Source organism: Daucus carota, chromosome 4 (genome assembly GCF_001625215.2).
Source record: "Daucus carota subsp. sativus chromosome 4, DH1 v3.0, whole genome shotgun sequence".
Classification (NCBI taxonomy): Eukaryota; Viridiplantae; Streptophyta; class Magnoliopsida; order Apiales; family Apiaceae; genus Daucus; species Daucus carota.
In genome coordinates, this window is record NC_030384.2 from 37,828,523 (window position 1) to 37,846,665 (window position 18,143).

Consider the following 18,143-nt stretch of genomic DNA (forward strand, 5'->3'; position numbering starts at 1 on the left):
ATCAAAAATTGTATCGCAGATGATTAAATATATATAAAAGAGTAATATTCCCTCTATTTTGAAATATAAGTCGTTTGATTTTTTCGCACACATTTCTAAGTTCTTTGACCGCGTAGTTAAAATTGTTATTTTAATTTTTTTTTTGAATAAAAATACATGATAAATATCATAATTCAGAAAAAAAAAATTTAAAAATAATAATTTAGCTAAGCGGTCAAAGGACTTAAAATTATGTGCCAAAGAGTCAAGCGACCTATATTTCGAAACAGAAAGTACATAATCAAATACATGATTGCATCGATATTTAGAAATTAGTAACTAAAAACTGAAGGTTAATGATAATTTATTCCAAAAACAATTCACTGAAAAAACATAGTTTGCCTATTGAAACTTGTAATGAAAAAATGGGTTGAAAAGTAGTAATTAAAGATACTAATGTTGTAATTCAATTGTTTACGTCAGTATTTGTTGGTGATCTCAGTTGTGTAATGCTCAACATCCAAGATACAGCAACTGAGCAACAATGTCCAAGCTACGAAGAGTGTTTTGCAACGCCACCCATATCTCTCGCTCTGACTTGGCTGGATCCTGGATGCTTGGATTTTTTTTATTTTTTTTGCTAAATAGATGCTTAGAATTACTGTATATTGTTTCAGTAAGTTTTGGCAATAATGCCGAAAAATTAGAAATTATTGTTATTTACGTACTAATGCTGAGATTTTTTCAGTAACAGATTGTTGTTCTTAATATGGTCAAATTGATTTTGGAAAACTCTAAATAGTCTGTGGAGGAACTCCTTAAACATTTGGCATTGGCTTTATATCTGTAGCTTTGACTGTAATGTAACTAAATACCAGTAACAAACTCAACAGTTGAGTTATACTGTTACTCAATCCAAAATTTACACTTGCAAGAGTGGAATTATGCTATATATTAATCATATCAAACGTAACAAATACGTTCAGTATAGAAAATTCATAGACAAAAGTTCCATACTGAATTATGACACAGACTTCTGAATGTATTAAAAGGAATGTTCAAACATAAGGCAAAAGTAGGATTCGAAACTGTAAAAATAACACTTGCATTCAAAAGGCTATCAATACAGAGTACCATATGGTTTACAGACAACAATTAAGCTGATGATGTTACAAATTAACAATACAACAAAAAAATGATAACTAAAAATATGACAGAATTGGGAAGACCAATGGCCTGAGAGGAGGTAAAGTAAAAGAACATGCCCCACAACCAAATTTCTTTTATTTAATAGTTTCACTATATCTAATCCATATGCAAAGTAGACTCCTAAATTTTTTATTGTCATATATATGGTCCTAAATGTTTTTATGATGCCCCGTACATTCCACTTTATCACTATGCTATGAAAGCTTCGCCAAAGCCTTATCAATTTGGGCAAACACATCATCCTTATCAGCACTTCCATCGACCTAAAACAAAAATGATATTTATCGATCTTCAGACTTTTTATCCCACATGCCCATAAAGAGTTTGCAGAAAATGTCTGTATTATACAAAATTTTATAATAAAAATAAATTCATCCTATTCTTATCTAGTTTCTCTATATCAGGTTCAACTACAATCATTATAACAAAGGGCCTTTCTGTTTGAATTTTACTGTCAGTTAAACAAGGCTTTACCACGAAGCATGCGCCAACAATTTCTCCCTCAAAATCACTACACAGCAACTGGTAATGTCGATTCACCCACTCAACATAGTAATGAGAAGTAAAGTAAAACTGTGTTAATTTTCATCAGAGAAATGTTTTGTTTGTTTTAAATTTGTTCATAGTCATCAATTTTTTGTAATAATTCAAACATCAACATCCAGACCCGCCATACCACAGTTTCTATATTTTTCTAGGTAAAAAATTAAGATTTACTTTATATTCTAACAAAAAACTCAATTAACTTTAGCATCCTAAGTTGTCCTCGTTAACACCTTAATTTCCTCTGTTTACTTAATATTGCAACAGCTAAGAGCATACCTTAACAATTATGTCTTGATACAGAGAAAGAACAGACTCCACATTCTGATTATGAGTCTCCAATCGAAGCTTTACCTATATAATACATATTTGCAGGACAAGTTTAGATTATAATAACAAATTCACACATATATTACCAATTACACGTATAACAATTTTTCGCCTGTCATGATGATTGGTTTACTGATATGAAGGAGCTCTCTTAATGCTTCAAAGTAAGAATAAAGCAGGCATGTACCTTTTCTTCCGTGTCATCAAACCGCTGGGTAAGCCGTGCAGCAATTTCTTCACTTTCAGGGGGAGAATACTTCAAGTGATATATCTTCCCAGAAACAGGGTCTAGCCTACGGCCTACAACTCTGTCAACAAGAATATCCTGTGGAACCTGTCAAAAGCGTAAAAGTATAGAAGCAAGCTTAAGATCAGACAGGCCTAGTAATAAGCAAACTTAGAACCGCGTGATGGAAATAATAGTAAAAAAGTATAAGATGTTTTAAAAAATATTTAGACATCCAAAAATATATCTGAATTTATTAAAGTGAGGGTTATATTCCAAAATTGCAATCACATACATAGAGTAAAACTATTTCTACAACTCTGATATGCCTTAATGGGGTAGAGTGATTTAAAATTTATAAACCACAGAGATAATAGTTAAGCTCACATCGAGAAGAATGAAAAGGTCTGGCTTGAAACCAAATTCCTGAAGAGCAGTTGCTTGAGATGAGCTTCTGGGAAATCCATCCAAAAGCCAACCCTTTTCTACAGAATCAGGCTGGGACAGTCGATCTTTCACCATCTACGTGCACAAAAATTTAAGATATCATACTCGATGACTCAAGAATCTCTCTTATTCGTTAATCAGGAAAACTGAAAGCAAAATACTAACCATGACGACTATTTCATTGGGTACCAAATCCCCTTTCTCCATATATTCTTTGGCTCGCTTCCCATTTTCAGTCCCTTCAGCAATTTCTGCCCTGAGCAAATCGCCAGCTGCAATATGCACCAAACCATACTGCAAATAAAAGGAGAACGGCAAAATAAAATGGTTATTGATACCGTTAACAACGCGGAAAAGATAAGTTGGACATGTCCTACAACAAGCGGAAAAGATAAGTTGGACATGTCACTATTATAATCAATTTATTGAATATCATGATGTAGATTAATTAAGGAGAAACATGAACATTGTTGTATACAGCAACTGATTTAAGGTTCAAAGTTCCTATCGTGGAATAAAAGCATAAAAGATAAGGGAAAGGAAAACAATATAATTCAAGTCTAGAAAGGACATGAACTGTCTAAAAAGAAAAAAGACTTTAATTGTTGCACACATATCAGTTAGGTGCCTCCGCCAGAGTCCGAGTCCGGGTAATGTATCTCCATTCATATCATATATGATGTAGTCTATTTAAAAGATCAGATAATTACTTTTACAATTTGTCTAGTGTGTGTGCCCATAGGCACACTATAAAAACCACTTTTTAATTAGGTGACGGATTTTTATTGGCTCTAATTATATATATATTATATAATGATGCCCCCTATATGCACAAAAATCTCCACCAATAAAAATCTGCTACCTAAGTACTCCCTCTGTCCCAATATATTAGTCGCTTTGACTTTTTCACGTTATTTGAGGTAAGAAAACATATTTCTGCACATTATTTTTTAAATTTTCCTTTTTTGAATAAAAATTTAGATGTTAAATTTTCATTCAAAAAATAATTGAAAAATAATGGGTAGAAACATGTTTCTGTTGCACCTCAAATTACGTGCAAAAAGAAAAGGTGACTATTATTTTGAGACAGAGCAAAAATTAGTTGCTATCGTGTGCCCATGGGCACACACTAGAAAGACCCTTACTTCTATGTGAATTTAGATGCTATTTACGTAGAAGTTGCCATCGGAGAAATTTTTAGAGTTCCAATACACACTTGGTATAAAATATAGTCATAGTATCATTTACTTAAAGCAAATCCAAGAGATGTCTTATATGAGGTCCTAAGTTATAATTTAGGTCATCTAATAGAAAAAGTTGATCCTACAATGTCCTAGTGATGCTTTATATCACTAGGACAACATCTTCAAATGTCCTGGTAAGGTAGTAAACATGTCGAACATTTCCTATCCTTTTCCGACTTTAAATGTAGTATTTCCCGACTTTAAATGTAGTAATTTATTTTGTTATTTTTATTGTTCAACTATACAACTGCTGATTCAAAAGACTATACACCTGCTGAAAGGTGAGATGCACAGATGCACAGAACTTTGTCAAATTGTCGGATCAATATAAAATATAAAGAATCTTTCCTAATAATTCCTATGCTAACTGCAAAGCGTCAAAGGCTCACAATACCCCTGCGGCCTTCTCATTATATAACTTCATCCCTACTAGCCTCTGAATAACTGAAATGATCTAACAACATGCACAAACATATCCCAATGTACATTATATAGCACATTACATTTTATCATCAATGCCGCATACACCACAATGTAAAATCGCCAATTCCCCAAAACATCAATTGCATCAAAATAAAACACTTTAAATTTTGTGAAGACAGGAAATTACTTTCTTGGTGATGAGCTCACACTGAGTCCCTTTACCAGAAGCAGGAGCCCCAGATATCATAATCTTCATATTTTCAATTTTTTTCACTGAACAATTGACCTTTAGTCCCTAAGAGAAAAACCCCAATCAAAAAATACAAAATAATTGAGTATAAACAAAAAAGTTAAAAGCTTTCCAAGAAAGAAGAGTGTACCAGGTGTTTGAAAGATGGGGTTCGGGGAAAATGAAGATGGGGGGTTAGGGTTTGATGTGCAAAAGAAGGGGAATGATGATTAGAGGATGAGAGTAAAGAATTGAAATTGAGAGAAGAAGAGGAAGTAGAAGCCATGAAAATAGCCATTGCTTGCTGCGCTTCACTAGCTCTCTCTCCTCTCTCCCTGTCTCTCTCTCAGAGAGATTTGTAAAGAGGCCAAATGGCAAAACTTGAAGTAAAAAATTAGGAGAGCAGCGCCAGAGCCCACTTCTTTGGAACTTTACCATAGCCCACTTCATTTGATTCTGTAACAGCTACAACTACCAAGTTGGCCGGGGCCATTATATAAAAATAATAATGATAATAAAATTGGCTGGGGAATAATTTTATATTATAAAATATTAATTTAGAGAAGTTTAATATGATTTCATATCTGGCAATACTCTTCGCACCTACTTTTTATTCATTTGTTATTATTATATATAGTCTGTAATAATAAGAGTAAAAAATAAAATAATGAGAGAATGAAGAATATATTAATAATATTAATTAAGAGACTCTAAAAACTCTTTATAATAAATGAGAGAAAAAACTCTTTGATGATTTAAAGAGTATCTTGGAACAAATTTTATATACTTTCTTTTCAAATTTCAGATTAAAAACTCATGTAAAAAACTATCGGAAATGTTCTAAATAAAAACGTAAAGAATGTATTCTGTGTATATATTTTGGTCAATATTATATTTCAAAAATTTATTATTTATAATATTATTTTCCTCTACACTTCCATTCGCTTCTAAGACTCGGAGGTACAATCATGAGTACATTTTTTTTAAATTACTATTTCTTTGTTAGCTTTTCTTTCGGTTTATACCTGCATGGAGGTGTAAATATTGTGGGCTCGTTTGGACAAACTTAAAAAAATGATTTTTTGTTTAAAATAAAAAAAATGAAGTGGAAGTAAATATGTTAATAAAATGTTTGAAAAAAAAATAAAAATTACAAAATAAAACTAGCATTCTTAATTTTTTAAAAATTCTTATGTTCATTTAAAAAAAACGTAATCTTGCTCTAAACAAACAGGGGCTGTATTTACTTACATTTTGTTATTGGACTATCCATTTCGTCTTTTTATTTCATAACAATTTTTATTCTATTTCGTCTTTTTATGAGCTCCTGGGTGATTCCTTTCAAGATCCATTAAGCATAAATTCTTATAACCTGACAAAATTCTAACCTATTTTCTTTTCTTTTTTTCCATAAAATTCTAACCTATTTATAGTTGAACTTTTATAACTACGAATCCGTAATCATTTTGTGATACCTCACCGTTCCTGAAAAATACTGAAAAATATATTTCTTGTTTTTTTCAAAATCAAATATATGATCAGTTATACTTTATGTTCCGCATTTTTTGTATCCATATAATTTAATTGCCACCATCTCAAATTATAATTTAACCACTTCTCTATATTCGGTTTCTGTAATTTAAAGACTTACATTTTTTTTTTTCTAGTTTAAAGACTTTCCGACATTATTATTAGACTTCTCTTGTTAACAAATATTTTTCAAGTAAATTTTTTATCCAAAAAAAACAGTAGTTGTAAATACTTGTGCGACTGACAGGGAGGAGGCCATTTCACGAAAGTGTTCAACAAACCAAGAACGAAGATTCCTTGGTACATACCCCGTCCATAATTTAATATAAATATATATATATATAATAAAATGATAACATCAACCAATATTTAATAAATGAGATGAGTGTATTGAAATAAAATAGTGAATTTAGTTAAATTTTAATATTATAAAATTTTAATATTTTAAATATATAGATGATTAAATGAGACGTCTCAAAATAGAAAATTAATAAAAACGAACGGGACAGTATGTACGTTAAAAGTACATACTGTATATCTGTATAACATATCTAGCCTTTTTTCACATATAAAAATCAGCATTCTTCCCTGTGTTCATAAATTTATGCCGGTGGTACTTGTGTGGCTGTGCCTGTGCATTACCGCAAATTTACAACCCCAGAAAATGACAAAGTATCTGGCACTAGAATTCAAGCAGCACACAGATACCACCTCTTCATGTTTCACTAGCACATGCTACTCCTGCAATTCAACGAGTTGATTTCTGTTTTCTCACCAGATTTTTACTTAATTATTTAAGTTGCGAATTAAAGACCTGCAAACACCCGATAAAAGAAAAGATTTTCAGAGTGGAGAAGTGGATGAAAATAGAGTCGGAAAATAATGATTTTTGTAAACTCAAATACTTATTATTCTCTCCGTCCCTTTCGTCCCCATGAATTGTATACCTTATTTTTTGGTACGTTTTTTAAGATTATTTTAAAGTATAGTTTCACATTTTAAATTTTTTTCTTTGAATAAAAATTTGATATTTAAACTTTTATTTAAAAAAAAATTTAAAAAAATATTGGAGTCTCAAAATATGTGCAAACAGTAAACGTGTATACGTGGAACATTGATTAGGCAGATATTTTGAAGAAAGGACAAAAGGGCTTAACAAATTAAGAACAGAAGAAGCATACATATATCTAGGGCTGAGCAAAAAACCGAAAAAAATCCGAACCGAAACCGAAACCGGCAAAAACCGGTAAAAACCGAGCCGGAAAAAACCGAGCCGAAACCGAAACCGAAAATTAAAAAACCGAACCGAGTTCATGGGTTCGGTTCCGGTTATTAGTAAAAACCGAACCCGAAAAAACCGAACCGAACCGATAATTTAAATAATATAAATATCTATAATATTATATATATATATATATACAATTTATAAAGAATTTTTTATTTAAAATTAAATTAATATATATATATATGATATTTATAATTTGGGGCCAATGTTCATTGATTGTTGCTTAAAATATACAGTCCACTGTCCAGTGACTCCGGTCTAAACTCAACAATCCATAACAATCCATATACAGAAGCTGTCCTGATTAGTACTGTTATTGCTATGCTTTTGTGCTGGATATTTATAAGCATGTGTTTTAAGATGTGTAATTAGTTATCTTAACGACTTAACTTCAATGGTTTAGGAGATGATAATCTCTCCCTTTCAGATTAGCAGCAGTCCATTTTGACTTGTTTTGTTTGTTACAAAATTGATCAAACAGGTGCATCAAAAGTGTGTAATTGTTCCCCAACTAGTAACTGCAGAGTCTGCAGTGGTATTAATATAAATCCACGGTTTATTAATTATGTTTATAGATTGCGCGGTTCAATTTGTCTTCATATTATTTGTAATTTTGTAGTTGTCGGTTTTGTAACCGAAACCGAACCGATTATAACCGAACCGGCTTTTTAAAACCGAAACCGAAGCCGAATCCGAACCGGCGGTTGCGGTTTTCGATTTTAAAAACCGAGGATATATGGTTGCGGTTCCGGTTTTATCCCGAAACCGAGCCGAACCGACCCATGCTCTACCCTACAGATATATCACCTTTTTTCTGCCTAGCCATACAAAAATTAAATACTCCCTATATCCCAAATTAGATGAGCTAGTTGACTTTGAACACGTAATTAAGGTGCATTGACCGTATAATTTTAAAATTTATTTTTAAAAATTTTCTTTTGTAAATGAAAGTTTTATATTTAAATTTTTATTTACAAAAATAAAATTTCAAAAATAAGTAATATAGCTATGCGATCAATGGATTTTAAAGTGCGTTCCCGAAGTCAACGAGCTCGTCTAATTTGAGACGGAGGGAATAACATATCTTCGCTACGAAGTTATCAACTTTTTGCATTTAGGGCTGCACTTGCAAGCGGAAGCCGCACACAGGTTTCTCCTCCCTGTTTTGGTACAAGTTCTATGAATCTTGACAACGGTTGTAAATATCTGACGAGTTTTTATTTATTTTACTCACAACTGGATTGTGTGACCAAATTTCTAGGAACAGACAGATTGGCACTTTAGTTTTTATTTTAAAAAAAAAATGGACACTTCTGCGGTCTGCCCACTCCCGTCGGATTCAAAAAGACTGATCCACTTCCTTTTATTATCCTATTTTGTGTTCGGAAAGAAATACTCCCTCCATCTCATTTTAAGTGTTCACTTTGCAAATTTCACACATATTATGAAACATTTAATGTAATGTTTTGATCATCATCTTCCCAGTGCTAATCAGTTTAGTTTTCATACATATTAATCACATTTTCCCAATGCTAATCAGCTTAGTTTTCATACATATTAATCACACACCTTATGAATTACTGTATATTAGATCTTTTTTTACTTCAAATTACACTATACATTCATAATCTCTCTCAACATATTTATGAGGGGCTTGTTGGTTGTATTTAATACTACTCTATATTGGAAATAATATAAAGTTTACATAAGTCAAAGAGTATGACACATATTTTGGGAATTTTTTTTTTTGACAAAATGAACACTTAAAATGGGATAGAGGGAGTACTTGATATTTTAAATTTACATAAAAATATAAGATTCAGATTTTCAGATAAAAAATTAAAAAATAATATTCACAAATACTTCTTCCGAGCACACTGAAATATATCAAAAAAAAAAAAAATTGTTTTCAACGGAGGGAGTATTATTTATTGTATTTGCTTTGCTTATGCATCGAAAAGCAAACTACAGTCCAAAAATGCTAACGTAATCGGAGCCTATAACATTAGCTAGCCTTGACTATAAATGCACCAGTAGTTTTTACCATCCTTCTTCATAACCACATCTCAGCTAAGTACCTTGTCATCTCTTGCTCAACCTTTTACACTACCAGAGTATGCCTACTAATCAGAGTGTTAGTAACTTTGAAGATTTCTACGAGAAATGGACTGCCCAGCAGAAACTTCACCTGGATGCTCTTGTTGCAGCATCAGAAACTCCACAATCCAGTCAGAATCCTAGTTATGTATGTGCTCTTGTCAAATCTGTGGTTGATCACTATGAGGAGTACTATCGAATGAAATCGCATTGGGCCAAACAAGATGTGATTCTCATGCTCTCTCCCACCTGGACTACCCCTCTGGAGCAGGCTTTCTGCTGGATTGGAGGCTGGAGGCCTACCATGGCTATCCACCTCCTCTACTCCAAATCCGGGTTGCAGCTCCAGGAGCGGATAGTTGACGTGGCGCTGGGACTCGCTACGGGTGACCTGGCTGATCTCAACTCTAGTCAGATTGACCAGGTCGACAAGTTGCAGAGGAAGACCACTATGGAGGAGAGGGAGATAAGTGAGAAGATGGCGAAGCAGCAAGGTAACGTGGCTGACTCGGATATGGTGGAGCTGACTCATGAGTTGGATGACGACGAGGAGAAAGTTGAGTCGATTCTGAGGAGGAAGGAAGAAGGGTTGGAGAAAGTACTGGAGAGGGCGGATGACTTGAGGCTGAGGACGTTGAAAGGGGTGATCAATATCTTGACCCCGAGTCAGTCTCTTCACTTCTTGGTTGCTGCTGCTGAGTTGCACCTCAGGCTGCATAACTGGGGAAAAGAAAGAGAGACCAAAGAGAGAGACCTGTCAGCTGCTTAGACGGAGCTTTAGCTAATCTACCTAACTTGCCTGTTTACCTATCTGTTCGTTTATCTATCTATCTGCGCCTTCATCCATATATATAAGCAAGCTAGCATGCTCGAGGAATCAAAAGGTACAATGAAGCTAGACATATAGATATAAGCAAGCTAGGATGCTCGATGAATCAAAAAGTACAATGAAGCTAAGTATAACAGCCTTGTGAGGATTGCACGAATAGCTATATTTATGTTCTTAAAGTTTGTTACAGTATCTCTCTCTACCAGGGGAGTTTGCTGTAAACCTCAGTACCTATGCATGTCATTCCAATGTTTTATATCTATCCCAGTTCAGTTTCTTTATCATCTTCGCTCATTTGACTCGATCTAGTCTCGCAACTTGTATCTTCACTAGTTGAATTATCATACAAATAAGGCAACAATGATCTGGGGAAAACAGATTCCCAAGACTAAATTTGAGTTGACAGTTTTGTTCGTATCACAACAGTTACATCTTGGAGGGATCTAAACCTGGTTGTTTTATATAAAATGAAACAGTTACAATTTCTACGGAAACTTATTATTGTTGAAGAAATGAGAAAAAAATTGGGTAAAAACAAGCCCAGAATCTTAAAAAATACATTCTGAAGGACACAAAATTGTTGCAAGGTGAACTAAACCACACCTTTGTCAAAAATCACTAGAGCTAAACGATCTAATCTGACGCATAGATTAGTCAAGACATCTGAATAATAGGAGTAAATTAGTAGAATGGCAGGCTTCCCTGCTTGGTCTCAGTTCAGCATACCAGCCAAGATGAAGAGATCATCCCTCCTCTTGGACTTGTTTGGCGGAACAGCTGCCAAAAAGTATAGTCCGCGAAACTGTGTTCTGGTCCCTGTATCTTCCGGTACCCTACATGAATAAAAGGAAACCAAAGTGGAAGTATGACCTTTAACTTGTCACCAAAAGAAGCATTAGTTCACTTCTATGGTCAAAGGATGGTGTACTAGTGATTTACAATGGTAGAATTACAATACACAACTGAAATTCATATATTGCAAGGACCTGGCCTTGTCAGTTGTCACAATCATACCATAATCAAAAACCCAAGACTTGTTGTATTACTATACGACTTTTAAATATCCTATTCGAGTTTTCACATTTTATACTATGTTTTTGAGGTATCCACAAGTTTTTTTCATTGCCAATTAGAAACATTCCTTATACAATATACTAGTTTTTCTTGACGCTAGGATGCTTTCTGTATAAATTTACAAGACCATCAAGTATTATTATTTCACATATAAAGCTCTCTTTAAAACATTATATAATCCTGCTTCCAATTTAATTCAAGAACAGCGTAAAGAAATACATTAATTATTAAAAGTATACTCCAATGTGGAATGTTGTATCATTAGCTTAACTAAATGGTGGGTGGACCAGCTAAATAAAGGGTGGAATACCAAAGGAATCTTGTTGCATATAAAAATGATTGATCTACTTATTTACTTTACTTAAATTTTATTCGTCCGGACTCCTAAATAGACGATTACCGTTTACAAGGTTTGCTCTAAAAAATTAATGGTTTGGTCATATTCATCCTTGCTTAAGCGCCACAGAGTACTCTATTAACTTAAATCTTCCTATACAGTTAGAAACCAGCCACCTAAACTCTATATGTTTCCATCTATGTGTCCGCCTCGAATTGCTCACAGTCAACAACCTAGAGTTGCCTTGACTTTTAAGGAACTTACTGTACTTGGTGTATAAGTCAGTCCTCAAAAGAAAAATACGACAGCAAGAAGAAAACATTCTACCTAGTTGAACCAGAAAAGAAAATTACGAACTGGAAGAAAAATTATTTGAAAAGCAAAACAGGTAAAAGGACCAAGAATTACCTACCAATATAATTCGGAACAAAAACAATATGCAAATAGTTTTCCTAATGGTTAATAGTCTGTGGGTAAAATAATTTTCAATCCATAAAATTACCTACTTATTTACAGCTCGTCCTTCGAAAGGGTTTGCTGAACAATTGTTTCACGATGCTTCTGAATAAAAAGTAATATATCTTCCTTTGTCCTGTCCCCTTGGTACTGCGTCAAAACTCCATTTGCAGACTTAAAGTATAGTGTTGGGTAACCTTTCACGTCAAAAGTCTCGCTCGGTATATCATTTGCAGAAGCATCCTATAAAGCAGAAGAAAAAGAAATGTATCATTTAAATGAGTAACATAAGATATGACAAAAAGAATTGAAAAAGTATAACATTCACAGTACAAACTGGATAAGCATATATAACACACACAATATCATTAGCTAGCATGACAAAAGGAACATGACTGGCATCAATTAACATAACACTTCTTACATGATTAGGCTATTGTCGTATAAACAGTAATACATCATAAAATAAGCGATTATTTTGAACAATTAGATGTTTAAACTAGGAAACTTTCATTAATGGAATTTTGTTAGTATGGTATAGCAATCATAGAAATAGAAAACATCTTCTTTAAAGTAGACGTGGGACTGATTGCTTTTCATGTGCATGTACATGTTCAAGAATTTCTTATCAAGTTCCATTTTCTGTAAAAATTATTCTCCAGCAGGTGTATGGGATATGATAGCATGACAATATATGTACATAGATGGATCAGCCATATGACAAGGGGACTGCAAAAAATAATAGTTGATCAGTTCTTAACAAAGCATTATAGTGTATGTTACAGTACAAGTTGAAGTACTAGTACACAATTATCCCAGATATATCCACATGAATATAGGATCCCTTCTCACATAGATCCACCACATGTTAAATTGACCTCAGTGAAATAGCATTTATTAAATAAATAAATAGTGACACATATAAAAGTAAAACTAATAGCACCAACACCACATGACCTGACCAATACTTTAAGATGTAACCACATTTTAAAGGACCAGGAAAATTGACAGATATAAGACAGTTAACAACTTACAATCTTTGCAATGACGATTTCAGGATCCTTTGATAATGAGAGGGCAATTTCATCCAAAATTGGAGCCAATTTTTTACAATGTCCGCACCAGGGCGCATAGAACTCAATAAGAACTGCAGTCAGTCAGACGAAAACTGGGATGATTTAAATCTTTGTCATTATGCTATTTCATGCATTGAGCTATCTTTCCGATAAAGATGATGATTAAACAGTTAAACTCAATTAATTCTTTATGATGAGAAACAAACAAGCAAATTGGTCTTGGAAAAAAAAAGCAAATTGGAAAAGATGGTGTAATTGTCATTGTTCAATGAGCAAGAATCAATTTATTTTCTTTTATAGTTTATATCCTAAAATACATCACCAAAGCAATATGGATTGTGGACAGTAAAATAATTAATTAAAAAATAAAACTGAAGGGGACCAAGAAAATAGAGCATGTTTCTACTGTGTAGAATTCTAGACTATGACTATGTTTCACCTTCCTCTCAATTTTTGGATTCTTTTTTTCCTCCAGCATTATCCTCTTAACAGTGGATTATTAAATTATGTTAAATAAAATATTTAGGCCAGCTCTTGCTACTATTATACTTTTTTATATAAACCTTAACTATCTCTGTCAGAGAATTTGCTCTAATAATACTACTTAATAGTAATTCTGCATGATAAGACCCAACGACATAGAATACTGAATACATAAAACAGTTTTTCATTTGGTTTCCTTCCTGATATTTAGAAAAGTGTCATGTATGAAAAAGTACATGAGCAAGCAATTTTCAGCTAATAAAAGTAGTGTGTAACTGTGTGTCAAAAGGAACATAAGAAATATATGCAACAATTGAAACAATATATGAACTCACCATTTTTTTCAGATTTAGAAACCATGTCTTCGAAGGTTTCACCAACAACTACCTTCACCGGTTCAGTATTGGCCTCGGGAATAGGCTCTGATTTTAAAAATGGCCGTACATTGCCATCCTGCAGTCATAAGATATAGTTAGATGCAATCAAGTTACTACCAAACACCACTTTCTCTTACAACAGCAAATAATTTATCAAATTAAATTACCAGTAAAGGCCGCTAACAAACTAAAAAGAAAAAAGCATAAAAATGATAAAGTTAAAGCAACCTTGTAATCCTTCACCCATGGCGCAATATGATCAGGCTCCACATGTGCTTTTAGGTATTTCTGTCCATCATTGGTCTGGATAACAATGACTGGCACATGCTCGTCTTTAACACCATAAAACTGCTCATTTGAACCATTACATATTAGCATAATAAAATTAAATTGTACACATACTACCAAGAATATGACTTGCCTGAAAAGCTTGTGCACTAGTCTCAACGTCTCCCATAAGAAAAATTATTCCCTGTCCCTTGAATTGTTGAGCGACCTCGTGTAGTTTCGATTTAAAAACATCAAAAAGATCGCTACTGAAGTTCATAAACAGCAAAGCCTACAAGACCAGTTATTCTTAATAGTTTTGTTTCCAGTTCAAATAAATATTAGGAAGAAAAAAACACACTCTAAATGTTTACAATGTAAACTATAGAGACAAGCTGCACTGGAGCAAAATTGAAATGCTATATGTTGAATGTCAACAAGTAGGAATACAGAAACCAACACAGAAAAATGAAATATACAATCAACTCATCAACTTCCATGAATCACGTCTTTAGACAAAAAAAAAAGAGGAAAAACAACTTTGCGCCGGTTTCAAAGTCCATATTATTTTTCTGGTGTGCTTGTCAAATAACAACATATGACCTAAAAATTGACTCTGAAGTATAAGTTAAATTTCTAATAAAATATTAATAACAAGAAAGTAAACTTATTTTAGTAACTTGATTAAAAAAATTATGTAACTTGATATTAAAAAAATTATGTAACTTGACAGGACAAGATTTGATATTATTCTCACACATGTAACTTTTACTGTGTAATGTTTGTTATATGTCATTATTATTTTAATTTTAAAAACTTATGATCGAAATAAATAACAGCTTTTACACTAAAGGGAAGTACTTTACTTAAAAGTTATAAATTTGACAAGTGAACTTTTCAAGGTAAGCCAGTCAGGCCCTAAAACATCTGGTTTAATCTTGAGAATAAAGTTGATCTACAAGGAATCAGATTTTCTCAAAAGCATTAAGAAGAAGAAATGTAAGATGCTCGGATAACATCCAATTTTTCTACTGATCAGACACTTTTTTCCGCATTCAAATGACAAACAGAATCACACTAACCTTTGCATCGGGACTGTTGAAGAATTTTATAATGGAGGGATGATTGCTAGGGTCTTTGTTAAACAGTGTTACCAGAGGAAGACTTGATTCTTGAACCGATTTTTCCAAAGTTTCAACATTAAAATCCTGCAATCATTGGTCTATATCTTAGATCTGGACCACTCTCCACGTCTAGTAAAGAAACTACATACTGTAAATAAAGCATTACTGCCTACATAAATAAAAAAGAAACAATAAATTAACCTGAAAATCAACAACGAGCTCATCAAATGGCTTAAGCAACCTGATTGTAGGTTCAGACAATGACGAGTCACCACGTGGCAAGTGTTTTGCATCCAATGTATGACCAAACTCATAGTCTGACCGCAACTTCTCAGAAAGAGTTGTGAAATTTTTAAACTTTTCTCCAGAGAATTCTGGGAAAATTCCGACCTGATCAACATATATTTATAAGTACAACTTTTCTAGGTCCACAGAAATACAATAAGAATTTGAGAAACAACTGTCGAGATCCTTACAACAGCAATTTTGTTGTCAACAATAAGCTTGTCAGCATCCTCAGTAGACTTTATTTCTGTAGAAGCAGGACCACTTTGTTTCTTTAAATAGGTAACTATGCCATCTGCCTCACGAGGTCCTTTGTAATCTTGAATGATCGTCCCTCCATTTCTGACGATTTTAAGGGTCGGAAAACCTCTGATTTCATACTCACGTGCTAAAGCTTTGTTTCCCTCTTCATTGGCATCAACTTTTGCTAGTACGACTGGAGGATCATGACTACTCAGTTTTTTAGCAGCTTTCTCATACTGCAAGAGATTGAATATTATCGAAGTTCACCCAAAAAACAAAATACATCATCATTGTCTGGTGAGTATGAAGAATTTCTATCACACAATTCAGAAATTAAAAGTATAATTACCTGAGGAGCAAGTTTCTTGCAGTGACCACACCTATCAACCATAATGAAAAATTTTGCATTATATACATTTAACATGATTAGAAGATATAAAATGTAATGACACGTTTGAGTCATTGTTAGATAGTCAATTATAATCAAGGATTCCCCATATGGTGAAAATAGAAGTAATAACTAGAATATTGAGTATAAACTGAAAAAGTAAGGAAAGTATATGACACATTAATATGTTAATAATATTACAGAAGATATAATTTTACTGCCGCAACTATATTCGGGAAATACATTCTCAAAGGCTTTTTGTATAATGCAAATATGCAATTACTTGTACTATCAATAGGACCTTAGAGACTCCACTCCAACGGTACTTAATTTCCGAACAAAGTGATCAATGGAACTAGCAAAAGAATTGCATATTTTCTGTTTAATTCTGTTTAAGTATATATTCATTAAGGTGAACAGCTCAACATTTAGTCAACAAAATAAGCATAAGAAAACTTAACCAGAAAACCGATCATCATAATCACATTTAAGATCATCATACTCACAATTCCTAACAACCGCAAAAAATAAATCACATAAAAAAACCGAAATCGAGTACACAACAAACTATAAATACGCAAGCTAAATAGCTAATACAGGTAGCTCAGATCATACACAGTAATTCACGAAATTCAATTAGAACGAAACAAAATGTAAATCACAAAATCAAATATAAAATGGGAAGGAGAAGCTGATTACCAAGGAGCGTAGAATTCAACGACTACGAAGTTGTATTTGGCAACGATTTGAGTGAAATTAGTGGAATCGAGTGTCAGTACAAACTTTTTTTTAGCGGAGACTACGATGACGGAGTAGAATAATAAAGTTATGATCATCGGAACCCTAGACGCCATTGCCGGAGCTGTGAAGGTGAGCTAGCCTGAGATGGTGATGAAACAGCGTGTAACTAACTTCTGTTTACTTGTAGTTTCTCTAATCTTTTGGTTATTGTAATTGTTTTTTCTCGGAGAGGCTGAGTCATCAATTTTTTTTTTTTGGATTTGTTTAAGATACTCTAAAATAATCGAATTCTGTTTGATTACGTATTTTCTGAATTCGAACTCAGTTTGTTTTAAATAATTGAGCTGGACGAGTAAGAATCAAGGATATTTGTTGTAATTTTGTTCAAACCTGTTTCGCTGTTTAGAAAAATATAATTATTTTATAATTTTTTAATATTTTTATATTAAAATTTAATACGGAGAAAATAATAACTTGGCATGAATTTTGATATTGAAATTTGTCATAATTTTTTGCAAAACCTAAGTGAACATATATTTTTTTTTAAATCAGTTTTAGAAAAGCTACTTTTAGATTTTAAATATAATTATTTATTCATGTCTTCTACTATTTAATAATTAATATTTATAATTCTATTGGTTTCAAAAAAAATATTTTATAATTCTATAAATCAAATACCGTTAGAACTCAACTTCTACTATGTATGCCACTGAAATTGCAAATAATTTTTAACCATTTTAATTTTTACCTATCAGATTATAAAGGCTCGATGCACTCATAGATCTGTAGACAGAAACAAGTGTGCTATATAATGAAACAGAAAGCATGAACAAAGGTAACTTGAAACTTTAGCAAGGAATCACTATCAAAATTGTTATGCTACACTGATCCTTCTGTTTTTCATATAAACAACTTACCAAC

At 32.8% G+C, this 18,143-nt stretch overlaps 3 protein-coding genes across 7 annotated transcripts; 1 reads left to right on the forward strand and 2 right to left on the reverse strand.

Moving 5' to 3' along the window:
• Nucleotides 1–1,060: 1,060 nt before the first annotated feature.
• LOC108216338 (adenylate kinase, chloroplastic) lies at nt 1,061–5,068 on the reverse strand. 3 transcript variants are annotated; one of them, XM_017389079.2, is made up of 7 exons: nt 4,782–5,067; nt 4,589–4,687; nt 2,900–3,028; nt 2,675–2,809; nt 2,249–2,395; nt 2,011–2,085; nt 1,061–1,451 (listed from the first exon to the last, which is right to left on the reverse strand). In XM_017389079.2, the coding sequence occupies exons 1-7, from the start codon at nt 4,926–4,928 to the stop codon at nt 1,383–1,385; spliced, it is 801 nt and encodes a 266-aa protein (XP_017244568.1). In that variant the 5' UTR covers nt 4,929–5,067; the 3' UTR covers nt 1,061–1,382. The 3 variants fall into 3 exon arrangements, with proteins under 3 accessions (XP_017244568.1, XP_017244567.1, XP_063948782.1); XM_017389078.2 differs by having other exon boundaries at nt 4,589–4,696; nt 4,782–5,065; XM_064092712.1 differs by lacking the exon at nt 2,011–2,085 and having other exon boundaries at nt 4,589–4,696; nt 4,782–5,068.
• Nucleotides 5,069–9,469: 4,401 nt separating this feature from the next.
• On the forward strand, nt 9,470–10,655 carry LOC108218505 (protein DOG1-like 4). Its single transcript, XM_017391475.2, has one exon. It carries the CDS (start codon nt 9,562–9,564, stop codon nt 10,309–10,311), a length of 750 nt encoding a protein of 249 aa, XP_017246964.1. The 5' UTR covers nt 9,470–9,561; the 3' UTR covers nt 10,312–10,655.
• Nucleotides 10,656–10,810: 155 nt separating this feature from the next.
• Nucleotides 10,811–17,456, reverse strand: LOC108218504 (protein disulfide-isomerase). Of its 3 annotated transcripts, none has more exons than XM_017391474.2 (11): nt 17,181–17,456; nt 16,443–16,473; nt 16,042–16,329; nt 15,767–15,955; nt 15,524–15,649; nt 14,596–14,733; nt 14,403–14,522; nt 14,133–14,250; nt 13,273–13,385; nt 12,289–12,481; nt 10,811–11,204 (listed from the first exon to the last, which is right to left on the reverse strand). In XM_017391474.2, exons 1-10 carry the CDS (start codon nt 17,333–17,335, stop codon nt 12,293–12,295), a joined length of 1,467 nt encoding a protein of 488 aa, XP_017246963.1. In that variant the 5' UTR covers nt 17,336–17,456; the 3' UTR covers nt 10,811–11,204; nt 12,289–12,292. The 3 variants fall into 3 exon arrangements, with proteins under 3 accessions (XP_017246963.1, XP_017246962.1, XP_063948378.1); XM_017391473.2 differs by having other exon boundaries at nt 12,285–12,481; XM_064092308.1 differs by lacking the exon at nt 10,811–11,204 and having other exon boundaries at nt 12,092–12,481; nt 17,181–17,451.
• Between the last annotated feature and the right edge of the window lie 687 nt (nt 17,457–18,143).

Coding starts and splice junctions, on each gene's coding strand:
- LOC108216338 (XM_017389078.2), bottom strand. CDS start 4,928: ATGGCTATTTTCATGGCTTCTACTTCCTCTTCTTCTCTCAATTTCAAT. Junction 2,810..2,899: donor CCAATGAAATAGTCGTCATG/GTTAGTATTTTG, acceptor TTGTGCACGTAG/ATGGTGAAAGATCGACTGTC. Junction 2,396..2,674: donor ACCTTTTCATTCTTCTCGAT/GTGAGCTTAACT, acceptor CGCTTTTGACAG/GTTCCACAGGATATTCTTGT.
- LOC108218505 (XM_017391475.2), top strand. CDS start 9,562: ATGCCTACTAATCAGAGTGTTAGTAACTTTGAAGATTTCTACGAGAAA.
- LOC108218504 (XM_017391474.2), bottom strand. CDS start 17,335: ATGGCGTCTAGGGTTCCGATGATCATAACTTTATTATTCTACTCCGTC. Junction 16,474..17,180: donor GTTGAATTCTACGCTCCTTG/GTAATCAGCTTC, acceptor TATGGTTGATAG/GTGTGGTCACTGCAAGAAAC. Junction 16,330..16,442: donor GCAAGAAACTTGCTCCTCAG/GTAATTATACTT, acceptor AATCTCTTGCAG/TATGAGAAAGCTGCTAAAAA.